The sequence below is a fragment of the Falco punctatus genome, assembly GCF_963210335.1.
Source record: "Falco punctatus genome assembly, chromosome: 2".
In the NCBI taxonomy this organism is placed as follows: Eukaryota; Metazoa; Chordata; class Aves; order Falconiformes; family Falconidae; genus Falco; species Falco punctatus.
The window spans coordinates 23,336,908-23,353,511 of NC_137581.1; the positions used below are offsets into that span (position 1 = coordinate 23,336,908).

General features: G+C 46.0%; 1 protein-coding gene across 1 annotated transcript in view; it reads right to left on the bottom strand.

The window, feature by feature from the left end:
• Positions 1-1,167: 1,167 nt before the first annotated feature.
• The window catches only part of FLT1 (fms related receptor tyrosine kinase 1), a 118,493-nt gene continuing 103,056 nt past the window's right edge, over positions 1,168-16,604 (bottom strand). The window contains exons 21-30 of the mRNA XM_080376377.1: positions 15,828-15,987; positions 15,312-15,409; positions 14,648-14,770; positions 13,381-13,492; positions 11,654-11,753; positions 10,170-10,275; positions 9,947-10,077; positions 9,443-9,527; positions 8,480-8,571; positions 1,168-3,188 (exon numbers count right to left, since the gene is read on the bottom strand). Of these exons, the coding sequence (XP_080232503.1) occupies positions 2,984-3,188; positions 8,480-8,571; positions 9,443-9,527; positions 9,947-10,077; positions 10,170-10,275; positions 11,654-11,753; positions 13,381-13,492; positions 14,648-14,770; positions 15,312-15,409; positions 15,828-15,987 (1,212 nt within the window). The 3' untranslated portion in view covers positions 1,168-2,983. The remainder of the gene's footprint in view (positions 3,189-8,479; positions 8,572-9,442; positions 9,528-9,946; positions 10,078-10,169; positions 10,276-11,653; positions 11,754-13,380; positions 13,493-14,647; positions 14,771-15,311; positions 15,410-15,827; positions 15,988-16,604) is intronic.

Consider the following 16,604-nt stretch of genomic DNA (forward strand, 5'->3'; position numbering starts at 1 on the left):
GCTGGAATTGTACTAGTGCACAGTTCCTGAACTCTGAAGTGAAGTCACATCTGCTTCTGTCGGATCAGATCTGCTTTAGTAGACATGCCCTAATTTTGGAAATTATTAAAGTACCCTTGTGTTCATGTTTATTAAGCTTTTTTGCCCAGTAACAAAGTATATTCGTTTCTCTGAGAATTTGCATGTGGAGTCATGACAGCTTCATTTCCCAGAATTATTTTTCTTTATCATTAACCAGCAAAGGTGAGATGACTTACTGGTGGTATAAAAATCTCATATACCCATTGAATCCTGACCATGCTTGTGTAATGTGAAGTTTTGTGCAATATATGTGAAATTGTCAATACTCCCTGCATACTTTTAACATGGAGTCATTATCTCTTAAATTGCAGTGGTTTAGAAATGTTATTACATAAGCTGCAGTAGGCTTGATTGATGCTCTTATCTAATGTGCAGCAACAGCTACACAACTCCTGTGGCAGTAGGCGATTCAGTTACGTTCTGCCTGCCCAGAGAAAGTTTCATCTCTGCTTCCTCCCAGTACTTGTGTGTAGTTTATCTGCAGCGTGGCTTGGAGATCCCCTCAGATTATAAAATGCGGTATAGCAGAGAGCGCTTGACTGAACGTCTCTGTGGAGGCAGCATCCCCAGCTTCTGATGGTTGACATGGGGATGTGGAGATTCTTTGGAGAAAGCATCTACCAGGCCTAAGGTGCTAACTTGTGTCACACTTGGTTCAGAATAGGTTTTGCTGGAGACACTTTAGCTCTGTTCGCTGGCCTTTCATCTGCACCAGATCTTCTAGCTGAAAAAGTGACCAGGCATGGGGGGCAGTTGAATGGATGTTCATCAACAGGCTGCATTGTTTCCCCCCACCCTGAAACATTGCCTCTCCCCAGAGTTGTCTTTTTGCCTCTGGACAGCAGTAAGCGTTTCTCAGATAAGCTGAATCTAGGGGATGTCACGCACGCAGGGCATGGTACAAGTGTCCATCACTGTCTGCTTAGCTGTGTGAGAAGCGTGCCTTCCATGCAATTACTCCATATTCTCCTTTGCTCACAAAACTGGCCCACAGGATGGATCGTTTGCCAGATGTATTAGTGCTGCCCAATGCTGAATCATCTGCTGCAGTGTTTTTTGATATGGGATTTACTAGTTTGGCAGAACTCGGGATTCTTTCAAAAGCAAATTTTATTATATGCATTTAGCAGTCAAGTACATTATACAAAGACAGAAAATGCAGGACAAAATAGGAGTTATTCACATACAAAGAATCTTAGGGGTTTCATATAAAAGTAATCTTTGTAGTCTAGTTTTCTTAAATATTTATGCACAAAGAGCATATTTATATATTTACACTGTGCAAACATTTCCATTAAGATGCATCATCCCATAACTAGTTTTGCTCAACTGGAGTTAAGAAACAGTCCTTAAACTTTCCTTTCATTTTGATCAAGATCAAATATACTTTACCAGCAAGAGACAGTGCAATAGATACTTGAAACTGATGAACTATTGGCCAGGAAGATCAAGAATTAATACTTACTTAGAAGTAGTGGTACACGTTTCTTTTACTTGAATATCCAAGAACATTTTTCTTTGTAATATGCAAAAGGTCATTTGCCTTTAAGTCTGTTAGTGGGTTAAATTCACAGCTCCTAAGCTGAGTTTGAAGAGGTCAGAACCATATTATATGTAGCATTTGAGTTAATACGTCTTTATAGTGGACCATGAGAAGCTGAGATTGGGCAGTGGTTGTTGATTTGGAAAACATCAGTGCTACTGTGTGAAATGGCCAACTCATTTTAGTATTGCATTCAAAGGTGAAAGGGGATGGTGCATCCTTATGCTTCTCTAACAAAGAACACTGATGCCCTTTCTTAGCTGCTATACAAAACTCTGTTGCAAGTGAATGATACAGTTTTATTCCTGTACATATATACTAGTAACTAATACGAAATCCAACTGTCTTCATAGAAAAGCTGCCCTAACTTTCTAATGAGATTGTCTTATTTCTGACTAATCTCTTCAAACTCTCTAGTGTTAAATTCATTTAAAGTATATGCAATTTAGTAGCCATCCTGTCTTTTCAGACAGATTCCCATAAATAAAATATAATCAGTGCAGTGTTAGAAGGTCCATGGAGTTTCATGGACAGAGCTTGGCTTTTAATATCCCTAGCTTGTGGTTTGGTTCCAGTGTGTGCGTGTTGGCATACTGACAAAGTGCAAAACTTCAAGCGTATCTACTTGATTTCAGCAGGCTTGTCCAAACCCGACTGATATGTCTTCCCTATTGCAGCTTGGCTCTGATCTTAGTTCTGCTCTATCCTTGCCAATTCTGTTTTGCAACACAAATTTGAAATCCCTGCCTTGTGAGACTCCTTGCTGCGCTTGCCATCTGAAGCAGTAAGAGCTGTACAATGCCCTATCCCCAGCTAGCGAATTCGGAGCTTCCCTGGAGGATTAGGCTTCCCTCGAGTCTCTCAAAGCAGATCCTTCTTCAAGGATCCTTTGTTTTCCAGCAGTACACAGGCCCCAGCAACAGGGTGCAAACGCCCCAGTGCCTGACGCGGGCTCCCAGATGCTGCTCCCAACCAGGACACGGGTGCTGCACCCCAGTCCAAGCAGAGGTGGGGAGACTAGAGCATGAAATACCATCCTGCTGCCAGGGACCAAACAGTGAGCTAGTTTTCTCTGTAATGATGGCGACCATCCAGGTCTTCAGAAGCACTGGGCAATTTTAGTGGTAGCTGTTGGTGTTCAGCATTTGGGAGAGTCAAGGGCTAAGCATTAGTATGTCACTATATTTTGTATATGCTTGTTGCAGTCTGTAGAAAAGCAGATCACTCAGATTAAGCCAATGATATCTTTTAAAATTTTAGGATAATTGAAACTATTTGGGTCAAAGTTTTATAACATGACAGTGTTTCAGAAGAACCTTTTTGGATTAAATGCATATTTAAATCTTGGCCTAGAATTACTTAAACAGGTGGCTGAGAATAAAGGATGACAGAGTTGTAGTCAGGAGGGGGAGAATGGCTTGCTTTCATTTTCTCCAGCACTGTGTTACCGTACGTGTATCTTCGCTTGGATTCACTGAGCTGGTCGCAGCTGAAACTGCAGAAACTTCTTGGCTTGGTTATTCCAGAAAGCACTGACTCCTTGCTCCTGCTGGCACCTTTAATGCTGTAACAGAGCAGTGTCACTGTTAGCATATTTGCCATGTACAAGTGTTTGTTTTAATGACTTAAGCAAAGCCACATCACAAGAAGCAGCTTTGTTAATTCTCAGATGCTGGGAACAGCATGGATGCAGATGGAATTGCTCAGTGGGAGAGCCGAACGGAGGGCTGAAAGAGCCCTCCTGTGTGTCCCCCCCCCGGAGTCCCCTCCTGAACAGAGATGCTGTGACTGATTATCACTATTAAGGTGTTTGTGTTCGTTCTAAGTATTAGAGTCTTAGTGCTTAAGGGGAGTATTTGATTGCTCAGCTTAAGCTGTAATTGTTGGTTTGTGGCAGGTGCTAGGGAGTGAAACTTGGTTGTAGAGCAAAATAACGTGGAGTGTCAGATACCTCTGCTGCTGCGGGGCTGTGCATCCCTATAGGGTCCCCACACATGTTCTACCTAAGGGAAGTGGGTTGGTTGTTTTTGGGTTTTTTTTGAGCGGGAGTGAAATAATGAAAGGTTTTAAGCCTTGGGGCAAAAGCAGAAAGCTACTAGCATAGGTGTTCCCAAAGCTTCATGCTGGGATCAATTTTAACGATAAATGGATTATGTGTGTGAGGAAGGGCACAAGATGTGGGTATCTCCTCTCTTATGCTTCTCTTGGCAGCAGACATGAGCAGCTGGTTTGAATTAGTTTTCCTGTCCCACAGAAGACCAGTTATCCTGTAGGCTGCCTTTTATAAGATGCCTTTTACAAGAGGGGCTTAATGTCTTCTCAGCTAAGCCACTTTTAAAGACGCTGCCTTGCAGCTCTTTCTCACCCATATTCAGAGCACACAGTACTTAAAAGGGCTCTCTCGATAATGAGGAAAGTTAAGGCAGAGTTTTTTTCACAGTATTGAACTTAGATGTCAAAAATTTATGTGGAGACAATGGACAAGCCAGAGCATTTTCCATCATTGATTACATGTGAAATCCTAATGTAAATGTATGTTGGACTGCAGTGCCTAAAATTAGAATCTCTCCCCTGTGTTTTTATAAGTTCATGGACACTCCACCCCTCTCCATTTATAAGGTCAGGAACATTGGCAGCCCTAGTCTTGAATTCCAGAGGAGACAGTCAGAACATCTGCTGAGGCTTTTGAAGCCCAGGGTTTTGCTTTTCATTTTAATTTGTACTGTTAGATCTTTACAAAGTAAAGCACAGAACTGGTAGCACAGGACCATTCCTGATTAGGAAATGGAGAAGTAACAGTTTCACTTAGATGTCACAGTTTCTTGAACGTTTAACTCACAAGCCTGTGTCCTTTTTAAGGAGTGTGGTCCCAGTCTTCTACTGTAGGAGAGTCCTCCCAAGAATACCACCCAGTTACATTTGTTTGCGGATGGAAGGAGTTCACGGGGAGGAGCCCTCGCGATAAGGATTGCAGATGCATCCCGTATTTTTATATTGCATCTGTTGGCAGATGGAGAAGTAATTGCCTTGGGATAAATTCCATAATGATGTGACAAGGTTAGTCACAGACTCAGTGGACTTTCTGTGATGGGTTTAAAGAGAAATGCTTCTGTGATTTACATTGTAGTTGTGAGTCTTGGGGAGCAGTGGGCTGGCAAAAGTGGAGTGTGCATGCAAAGTTATGAGCCTTGACATCATCATGCTTTGATCCTTTCTTTCATCATCAGGCTTTTGCATCCTGAAAAATTTTTTGTGAGCTAGACTTAGCTTCTACTTTCATTAATAAACCTTTATAGCAGCAGAGCTGCATCTATTAATTTCACCTTGAGCGCATTGCTGTACCTGGGTATACACTCCCACAGAGCACTTTGAGGGAGCCCACGGGGTTTGGGCATCCATAGTGAGGCCTCATTTTGAGGCTGAGCTTACAGTCAGTAGAAGCGTCACTGGCTGGGAACTATCTTCTTTCCACTCTAGGAATGTAAATTAGAAACTGTGTCTAGTTGGTTTGTAATTGGGATCATTTGTTGGAGGAAATGGCTGCTGCTTTCCTGACAGATTCAAGAATGGAGTGAGGTTAGAAGCTGGCTGCGGCTCTTGAGATGCTTGTTCCAGCTCACTAGTGGTGGAGTTCTCACTTCTTCTGGCTCAGCAGTTTGCTTTGTCTCAAGGGTTTGCTCCAGCCTGGGGATTTTGGCTTACTTGGGTTGAGGTTTTTCACCAGTACTGAAGAGCTAGAAAAGAGTTACAGTTGGGATCCTTTCCACTTGCAAAGGAGCAGAGCTGAGAAGGTTGCTCTTTCTGTGCCCCCAAACCTTTCTGTTGGGAACTTGTTACCGAAGGCCTTGTGTTAGGAAAGACTTAACTCTTTTTATGTTGTTCACAGTATCACTTACTTTCATCTCAATGGCAACAGCAAGTCCAAGACATGTAGCAACCATTTCTGTTTTGCTCCTGGCCACCACCTGGGCCTGAGTGGCTCACCAGGCTTTGGGCAGATGCTCGTTTCCTATCGCGAAACCAAGGGTGAGCTTTGCGTGTTGGTGCCTTTCCCTCCACAACAGTGGAAGCCTGAGGGGAAGGGGATGCGCCTGTGTCGGTGGGGTACCCCTGCACTGTCAGGTGAGCTGTCTCCCCTCTCTGCGCTCCCCAGGGGCTGTCTCTCAGGCTGGTCATGCTGAGTAAGCACCAGTGTGTGCACTGGCTCTCTCCTGGAGTCAACTGATCAGTTTCCTCTAAAACAAACCCTGGGTGCACTTCTGGGGACAGGTAGGATGCACCAGGTTTGGCTCCTTCCACCTTAGGGAGTCCTTCAGCACTGTCATAGCACACGTGGCCCTGCTGAGTCTGAATCCTTTTGACGCCACCCTCCAGGGCACACACAAACACCCCTGTGCTGGTCTGAAAGCATGACCCCACCTGGCTGCCTCGTGCGGTTTCAGGTGCTTTGAACTGAGAAAAATACCACACCAAGTCCAATCGTTCTGCCCTGGGCAGCAGGGAAACAGGCAGCCCAGGGAACGGCAGGCCAGCCTGCGGGTGAGTGGGGAGCAGCCAGGGCACAGCCCTACAGCACCCTCAGTCTCGGCTCAGGACCCACCTGCTGGTGCGAGTGTATTTGCCTGCATCTATGTCCTAAACTGCAGTGCTGAGGGTTACAGTGTGAGGGCGAGTGTCTCGGAGTGGTTTGGCATCACAGTGAAAGTGATCTAGCTGTAAGCTGCAGCTAATGGGGGGGGTGGGGGTGGGGCGGTGACCCCTGCCTTGGCCTGTCGCTGGCACCAGCTGCCCTGGTGGTGAGCTGCTATTGCTTTCTCAGAAATGGTTCTGGGGCCGTTCTTCTGATAACGCAGCAACCGGAGCCAGCTCTCTGCAAGCCAAGCCAAGCAGAAATGTCAGCACAAGAGATGGGGCAGGACCACAGAATAGGATGCTTGAGATGCACGGGAAGAAGCAGGGCTATGCATCTGCTTAGCTCAGCTGACGTGTGACAAAGCCCTCCAGGCTCCCCCTTGTCCAGCATTCAGTATGACTTTCAGAGTATTTACTTATTGCTCCAATTTAGCCTGAGTAAAAGATGCTTAGCTAAGAAGGTACCACTTCTAGGAATGTGTGCAGACTAAAGGGTTACTGTATGCATTCACATACATGAGTGCTTTTTGGCATAATGCTACAGTACCACTTGTTTAGCTTGCAGGCCTGATGACCTTGTATGTTCTCAGCCAACTGCTCTGTTTCCCCAAGGATTTACATTCTAGCAGCCACTGCTGAGTTCAATTTTTTTTTCCCATCCAAGCATTTCTGTTCCTTCTGCAACTGAAAATGCTCCTTAAAGCAGTTCCAGAGGGATGCTTGTGGTACCCTCCATGTATTCTGTGCCACGCAAAGAAAAAGGCACTTCTTGCATTTCATTTGGGGAGGTTGCCATGTTGTCTCTGTGACTGACTGACAGCAGCCTTCAAAAATGTCACATTCACACAAAGAAAAAACTGATTAAACCACTTCTAGGAAACATTGCATCCTTTGGAGCCCAGTCATCCACATGCATACCAAGCTCTGTAATACCTGGCCCCTCGAAGGAGAGTATGCCTAGATAAAATCTGCCAGCAAGTACCATACGTTTACAAGTACTGTAAAATCGCTTACAAGCCTGTTTTCTGAAAGGTCAAGGCAGGAGAAAGGGTTTCCCAGCACTTGTTTGGAGCGGCTTTTATCACCCCGGCTTTGCCACGCATAAGCAGTGCTCCATTGCAGACTCCTGCCAGCAGCACGTTTACCCTGCACGGTGCGTATTTTGGCCGTGTGAGCATGCACGCTCTCCTACTACGTATGTCTATGCATTCAACCAATGCCCTCTTAGTCATTGGAATTTTTCTTGAAGCAAGTCCTCTCTGCTTTGACCGCACGTTTCAGCCAGCTCCAATTGTTCATTGAGACAATACTACACCTCCCGGCTTGCCCAGCTGCAAGTCGCTGACAAATTCGGCACAGGCAGGATGGCAGGATGGCCTTGACCTCCTGCCAGCATAAGATGAACGATGGGTTGGGTCTGGGCAGTCCCTGGGCTGGCTGAGAACAGCGAGCTGAAACCAGCCACGGATGCTGCCAGCTTCACAGCGGCTGGGAACTGAGACACCGCTTGGCATTGAGAAAATAAACATTTCCCATTTACAGAAAGTTCATGTCAGTGCAACGCATTTCTTGGAGCAGCCCTAGTTCACTGCTTGGGCAGCTGTCAGGAATTAGGTGGAGGAAGGTGGCCAATATATTAAAGTGCTTAAAGGCAGGAAGAGAAGTGAGGCCCTCACATCCATCTATTGTAAAGTTGCCACTTTAGCATCCTGAACCCATGGGTGTTAAATGGGCTGTGCTTAGCTGAGTCATGGAAAAGAAGGGCAAAAACAAGCGTGGGGAGCCTTGTCCCAGCTGGGGTACCCTTGGGGACTTGCAGAAACAAATGCAAATCCTTCACAGCTACACGTTCCTCTTCTCCCTTGCCAAGGGCTTGTTTCCTAGTTACCCACCTCTACCTTGGTTTAGCACTCTCTGGCACTCGCTTGTCCAGCTGGGCATTAAATTGGGGATCAGGCTGATCAACAGAGTGCTAATCAATCATATTGATGAGGCGCATCAAAGGGGTTGAGGGTTATTTGTTTCCTCGAAGGTGTATGGAGGGTTAGGTGTGGGAGATGTGTGACTGCTTACTCAACCGAGCAGGACATGCCTCAGCAAGAGCGTTTGCAGGGACTGGGGACACCTCAGCTAGTTTCATTAGGCATGATTTATCACAGGTACCTTGAATCCTCCTTTGCCCTCTAAAACATGAAGGAGAAGAAAGGAACATAAAATACAGACCCAAAGAGTGTCCGTTTCTGCTTGCTGCCTGTCCACGTGAAGCGTTTCAGTTCTTCTGGAGCCAGCACCATCCCGCTGTCTGCTTGATAATCCTTGAAGAAAAAAGAAAGACACAATTCTATTAGGTGTTAACTATAGAAAATTATTTTTACAATGTATTAAATTCTTTTTCGGTCTGATTTCCAGCATCCATTTGGTCATTTATATCCAGAGAGCTCTCAGAGACAGCAGCTCCATGCTGCTGGAGGTGCTGCAGTGCCCAGGTGTTTCATGGTGCCTTTCCAGACTGTCCTTGCTTTGGAGTGCAGCAAACACATGCTAATTAATGCAGATACAGACTGCTAAAAGATAAGTATCTACATGCAAGGTGAGGTTCTGGCCAGCCACTGCTTCAACCCTGTGACCACCACTGTGCCTTTCCCACCTCCCACCGCTTAATGCATACAACTGGGTCACTAAAAGCTTCCCCCAAAATCTCACCCATGCCCACCCCCACCAAAACAGTATGTGTGCCCCATTAGTAGACATTTCTCCAGCTTGTCCATCTGATAACAGGACTTGTTCCTACTGGGGACCTCTGATGGAAATGTGACCCACAATTCTCCTTTGTGTGCTACTATTCAGATGAAAACACAAATCCAAGGGGTTTTAACTGGCTTTCCGACACCAGTGAGACTCAGGTGGGTCTCTGGCAGCTGTACCTTTTAGGCCTACTGACACCAGCCATTTCTTATCAGGGGAGGAGTGTTTGCAGCTCATGGCATAGTCAGCAAGGATGTGCTGACCCCAATTTGTAGGACAGTGGGATAACACCACGCTGCAAGCACAGCTAATCTTGCACCTCGTATCATTAAAGCTGATAAAGCAGTAAAACCCCATCTTGATTCCCTCTGCATAAATCTGTCACACAAATAATAAAAAAAAATAATAAATGGCATACCATTTGGCCCAGGAGTCACTTACATTAAATAAAAGCGTTTCCTTGATGGGAAGCTCTTCAAATGTCTTTATGCGCTGGGGTGGTTTTATTTTGAAAGTGTTTATGTATCTGTTCAACAAGAAAAGCAGGACAATTTTTGGTGGAAGTGTGAAGCGCATAAGCAGGAAAGCACTAGGCATTTCTTTGTTTCTTCAAGCAGGTGCCTGACTGTCACCGAGGCAGTTTACACGAGAAGGAATTGTTAGCCAGACCCCTCCCCACACCTCAGCCCCCAGCCCTGAGGTGCACACAGCTGCCCCTCTCACAGCGCCCCAGCCCGGTGACCTGATGGTCCCCCTGGGCAGGGACATCCCCTAAGGGCTGTCCCAGCCCAATGGGATCCTGGCGGTGGTGGCTTGGTGGCTGGTGGGACACTCAGGCTATGTGGGGTGTCTCTGAGTGTTTTCTGCCATCCAGGTCCAAACCAGGCTCTGCAGCGAGCTGCGATACCCAACAAACAAACTCGGTCTTAGTCCTGCTTATCTTACCTGACATTTTCAGTGCTTTCACAACTTGAGCTTGTAACAGAAATATTTTCATTGCACAAAGGATCAGATGCAGGGGGAAACCCACTTTCTGTTGTAAATATTGTATTGAGGGGTATGTAGTCTTTGCCTTCCTAAATGGAAATAAGAAATAAAAGCGTTATTCCTAGGACCACGTGGCCGGTCGCCCTGCTTCAGTGACACCACGTGGTCATGACATTAGTACCTGCTGGACGTTCGCTTGCAGCAGGTCACCCAGCTTTTTCACCAGCTCAGAGAACCTTGGTCTGTCGTTGGGATTGCTTCGCCAGCAGTCCAGCATGATTTGGTAGCTGTGAGGAAAAAAGCAAAGCGGGGTGGGATTACAGCTCACTTTGATCCAAGGCAGTGCAGTCTCTGACAGCTTGTCATCAATAGAGTTAACTCCTGAGCCAGCCTAATTTTACCAAGATGCTTTCCAGCACTGAGGCCTGTTACTAAAAGTATAAGAGTAAACGTTTTGCAAAACCAGAAAAAAAACGCTTCTTCCCACAAGACACTGGGAAGACCACATCAAAAGAATAATTTAGCCAACTAGTTATACTTTCTTTTTTTATTCCTGATTAAGCATTAAACCTTTGTATTAAACGTCTATTAGCTGGCAATGTTTAAGTTAAGACATCCTAAGTTGACTTATATGAATGTGTCACTTCCTTGTATTGGTCAAGTCAAGCTTTCCTTCCTGCAATAAAATATGTGGAAGAGGAAAAAAAAAAAGCTCTTATCTGCTGTCACTAGGATAATAAAATTAGCCAATGGGTAATAGTCCCAGATAGGCATGGCTGGCTTGCATCCTTTTTCTTCTTTCAGAACTATTTTTTGGTAAGTGTTGCTATTTAGAGTCATGATGTAGCACATGAAAAGGCAGTGAAGACACCTATACACACTTGATTTTTCCTCCAGAGGTAAAACACCCTGGATGTGTTCACACTTGTGAAGGATTTGTACCATGGGGTGCATGTTCAGCGTGCTACAGGTGCCTCTCCAGGCAGGGTGCTCCATCCCACTCCCAGGGTAGAGGGACTGAAAACTCAGCGTCTCACTTGGACACCCCCCCAGCCTCCGAAAAGGTGTTGGCCATACAGCAGCAGCTGTCAGCTGCACCTGGAGGAAGGGGAACAGGCAGGAACAGCTGATGTTGCAGTGAAAGGGCTTAGACAAACCCTGCAGTCAACATGCGCTGGGAGGCTGTGGGTCCCTGTCACCTTCCTCTGCCATCAGGCATCACCTCTGGGAACAGGTGGACCCTCATCACCTGCGTGTTTGTGAGGAAGCCTCTGCTGTCGCATCCTAAGTCAAGAGGATGTTAATAACATTCACATTCCTCCAGCACTTATCTGTGTGCACATTGGTAAATATTAAACTTGGAGAGGAATGAATGACCTTCCTCCTCTGGGCTGTTCACCCAGCTCCTCTCAGAGCGCAGCCCCGGTGATGCCCTGGGGTCAGGTCCACATCCCTCCTCACCCTCTCCTAAGCCACAGGAGGGCCAGGGGGGTGAGGGTTGGGGAGATGCAAGAAGATGCTAATGACAGCAAGAAGATATGAGGCAGCATTGGGTTGGTGTTCCTCATATTGCCACGGGGTACTTTTTACAGAGACTCGTACATCATCTGCAAGACAGCCTGGGCGGGCAGCGGCATACAAAGCAAGTGGAGAAAGGCATCTTACATCTCCTCGGTCGCTTGCTCCGGGGCTCGCATTCTTGTGCCTTCCTTTAGTCTGCTGCAGAAATCCTCATCTATTTGGACTCCGGGGTAAGGAGAGGCACCTGGAGGTGACATTGGGAGAACATGGTCATACAGGCCTTGACCTGGGTACCTGTGACCTTGCCTTGGCCCTACACATCCCCCTCCACCACTCGGGTGTGCAGCATCTGCTTGCAGAGCTGGGAGCCTGGGGGCATTCCCCGCTGTGGAGTCTGGCCCCTGTCTGCAACTGCTGCTGAAGGGGCTGGTCCTTGGAGCAGGGCAAGATCAAAGCAAGCACTATGGGTGGTGCTTACCTGGCCTGAATGCAAAAAATACAAATGCATCTGATTTGAAAAAGAACCCTCAAGAAAAGCTAGGTCTGATGTCTTTATTGGTTTGGACCACCCCAAATTCTAGTAAGCTGAGTATTAACAAACCCCAAATGCTCAAAACCACCTTGAAAATAGTAAAATCATGGCTTTAAATCAGGTTACAGTACATGTGCATTATTCTTCTAGTTCCTGTGTTTTTAAGATGCAGTCTGATAGTGCTGTTGGCCTTTTTTCTGTAGACAAAAAAAATCAGGAAAAAGGAAAATGAAAGGAAAAACGTAAAATAGACCTTTCAGAGAGTCAGACAGTCCACCAGGTTCAAGGAGATGGGGCCTTAAGAAAAAAAAACAACATGTAGTATGAGGCTGACCATAAAAATCACGAGTTGGCAGGCTGACCAACAACACGTATTTAAACTAATAAATGATTGATTGTCCTGAGAATTGTACAGTATTGTTTCCTCTGCTGTTCGCCTCTTTTGTCAGCCTCTATGTTGAACCCAATTAAGATTCTTTTATTCTGACGGTCATTGTTGTTCCTACTCAGTGTACATCTTGTATCCTGCCTTATCCACGTGAAAGAAAGGGGGGAACAAATCTTCACTGAGTTTTCATTTCAGATTGCATGTTCTAGTTCATTCTGTGGCATATGTGCAGATCCTTGTTCTCTCACTGCATCCAGTGGCCTGGGCGAGGGGTGTGCTGGGTCCCTCCTGGGCTGGGGGAACCACCTGCTCCCAGGCTGGAAATGCGGGTGACACAGGCTGAGACACGCAAAGACCTCTGTGTGTGTTCAGCTCCCTTGCTCCCACAGGAAAAGGAAGCTTTTGAGGGAGCACCCAGCCCATGCCACTTGGTGTCTCAAATGCTATCTGCGGCACAGGAGGGGATGCCTCGGTCCCTGGCAGCTGCCGATCCAGGCCCACAGCTGTGTGTTATCCTACAGGGCTCCACATTCAATAAAAACACTTGAAAATTTGCTCTGTTTTCCTGGTTTGTGCTAATAGTCAAAACGCTGTGACTGCTCCAGCTGTGCTGCTCTGCATCTCTGCTAAGGGTTTCTACACAGAAAAGAAGGAAGCTTAGGTTTTGCCTATGGCAGGAATAGATGGTAAAGTTGTCAGATAGCTATGCTATCCATTAAAGTTTTCAGCCTGGCAAGTCAGCTTTCAGTGTCCTTACAAGCACCAAAATTTCCAGGTCACAGAGGCACGATACATACAGTTCCCCCCTCTACCCCCACACCCCACCTCTGCCTGATTTAGGTCTTTCCTTATTAAAGACCTTGGAAAACCTCATGGAAGGTAATGGTTGCTTTTCCCCAGGATGAAGTCCCTGCTGCTGAGCCCAGCTCCCGGGGTGCACAGGTAACGTACCCAAGGAAAATATCTCCCACAGCAAGACGCCATAGGACCACACGTCACTTTTTGTGTTGTAGATTTTATCAAATATGGATTCTGGAGCCATCCATTTCAGAGGAAGTCGAGCCTGGAGTAAAAGGGACAAAGGTGACTATTATTATCAAAGCCTAAAATAATTTAATTGTAGATTAATCAACTATTTATTATGTAAATAATTACCATTCAAACAGTAACCTGTGGGATTTCCTTACAGGCAGTCAAGATAAACTCACACTCATTCAGATGCTTTTTAAATAAATTGTCAGAATAAAAGGTCATTTTTAAAATGTGTAGCACAAAACACTAGACATTGGAAACCTGTGACCAGAGTGGCCAGGTCTTTTGTTTATGGGGATGTGGCGCTATGCAGATGTCTCTTGCCAGCAGCCTAGAGACAGGGAGACAACCTACATCCAAATGCAAATCATTCTGTGATGGTGTTGGAGATGTTCTCGGGGGAATTTTCAGAGCCTGAATTGCAGGAGTATATGAGCAACCCTTGAAATCCCTTAGTGCAGCCTGTTAGGGTCTCCTGAGCAGCACCCAAGGTATGTGAACAATGTTTCCCAGCTAGCATGTAGTGCCGTAAACCCTGAAAGCTATTTATGGATGAGGGAATAGCTGGCAGGCGGGTGAGACCTCCAGAAGGAGACTTCCTGCATGACCCCAAAGCCCACACCAAGTTCCTATGGCATCAGTGGGTGCAGGCATAGTTTGCTGACCCAGTCTTCACAGCAGGCCTGGCAGGGGGCTTACTGCCTGCTTTTTGCAGAAGCAGAAAAAAAAAAAAAAAAAAAAACCAACAAAAAAAAAGAGTAGGTGCTGGAGGCAGTGAGTCCGGCTCAGCTGCTCGAGGCGCTGCAAGTGGTGCTTGGCCCTGGGGACCTGGGGACACTGGGTGCACTGAGGAATGCGCACCTTGTTTCAGAGGGACTGGTTTCCTTGGAAGAAGTTTACTGAGTAAGGGGGCTATGCTGAGCCAGCCAAGAAACATGTCTAAAAAATATCTGAAGTATTAACAGGGAAGAGCTGTGAAACAGTTAGTGTGTCCAAGCCTTATGCCTGAGGATAGAAATGCTTTCCAGATCTGCAAAGCATCTGGAGAGTTCATCTTCACATAAAAACTGTGGTAGCTTTCAAGCTCTTAAGTTCAGGGAATGTGAGCATCTACAGAGAATTTTGGTGGACGGTTTGAAATGGTATGTTAGAAACATTTGGGTAAATAAACAGCATCTTGACTTACATCTCCTTTTCTCACATAATCAGGATTCTTATAAATATCTCTTGCAAGGCCAAAATCACAGATCTTCACGACATTGTTCTCAGATAAAAGGATGTTTCTGGCTGCCAGGTCACGATGAATGCACTATAATAAAATGGTTTCACAATCAAACTGCATTTCCTTAATCCTGCCCACAAATTTCCTGACTGTCTCCCATATCCTTTTAAAAATTATTACTATTATTGTTATTTGAGAGATCAGTTCAATATTTTGGGGGGGAATTTGGCTATAGTTTACATGGAGCTATTGTAAACAGTAGCAGTTCTTTAAAAAACAAAATTCTTAAGTCCAGAAAGTGATAAATTTTTAAGCCCCTTGACATTTGCAGGGAAAGTGCTGATTCACTTGGACCTCCCTACCTAATATAGATTGAAATGAAGAAAAAAACCCACCACACCCAAAAGATCTTCCCTGAATGAATGAGCTTGACCCACTGCCTTCAGCCATGATCCTGTGTTTATGGACTATGGAGACTTGGATAAACACACGTTATATTTATAACACCAAGAGGAAAACGGCTCTTCCTTTGGGAGCTCTCCCAAGGAAGGTGTCACCGAAACGCAGACACGATTTCACTTCTGAATCCCATCCTTCTGCAGGGAAAAATCCCCAGTGCAAAACTCACCTTTCTGGAGGAGAGGAACTCCATGCCTCTGGCCACCTGAAAGCTGTAAGAGATCAGGTCTTCCATAGTGAGGGGCAACTTGTAGAGCTCATCAGCGTCTGGGAAGGTGGAAAACAAGGTTTGTTACAAAGATGGCTCACAAGGCAGTTGTTTTCCCCTTCTCTTACTGACCCTATTACTCCCATAAATTCAGTCTTCATAGAGTAGTATTTGAAGGTCAACCCACTGTCACTGGAAACAAAAATAGTGTTTGCTTTATACCCTGTGCTTTGGACACTGCTATGTTTTCCCCAAAGATAAGGAGCAGTCAGAAGAAACAATCACACATTTTCCTGTCCGATTTAGTAACCCTGGAAATAATCTTTTTTTAAATCTTCTACCCTCTGGACATGACCCTGTGAGCGTCTCCCACGGATGTTTATTAGGGTGATAAATGAGGAAAAAAATTTCAGGGATGCACAGTATGTTGTAAAAATATCACAGACAGTGTAGGGACAGGAAGGAATTAATACCTACCCTCCTCGTCCTCCTCCACATCACTCAGACTTTTATCTTCCTGGAACCCAGAGCTTGCAAAACTCTCGCTGCTGGTGACACTGGCCAGCCTTTGTTTTTTGCCTTCCACCGGCTCAATATCCTTTTTCTCTTTCATTGGCTCTCCTTGCAGAGAGGAGTCCTTCAAACAAACAGAGGAGAAGAGGTGCTACATCAGAGTGATGGAGAGGGTGGGAGAGGAACAGAGTCAGAATTCTATTGCCTCTCCGCTGAGAGAAAATGCTGGTCCGTGGCATGTACAGTCACATCTCCCATGGGTGCAGGTGTCCAGTGCCACTGTGGCCAGTGGGGGGTGGTGGCACAGCTGCGCTCCACCAAGGTTGCCATCACCAGAGGGCAGAAACCTGATGGCTTGGGAGCACCAGTGCATGATTTTGGGGCAACCCAGGTGGGGGGCTACCTTTGATGTGATGAAGATTTGCAGGGTCCCTGGAGGGACACATCCACTGAGCTGTGGCTCATCTCAGCCTGAAATGAAACATCTGAAAGGGCCTATTTGTCTCCAGTAGCCAGAGAAAGAGCATGGTGGGATGAGTTGAGAAGGATGTGCCCAGAGTGCAGGTGTCCCAGCCCTCTCAAAATAAAGCAGCAGTTTTTTGTCCCAGGCTCCTTAAGGCATCTACCTATATGTCCCTGCACAGTGCTTGGTGTGGGGCGGTAAGCCCTTCCAACGAGGAGCAAGGGCCCTTTGTGTTTGAAACACAGCTGCTGTTTGAAGCTACTGCCTCTCTTCCCCAA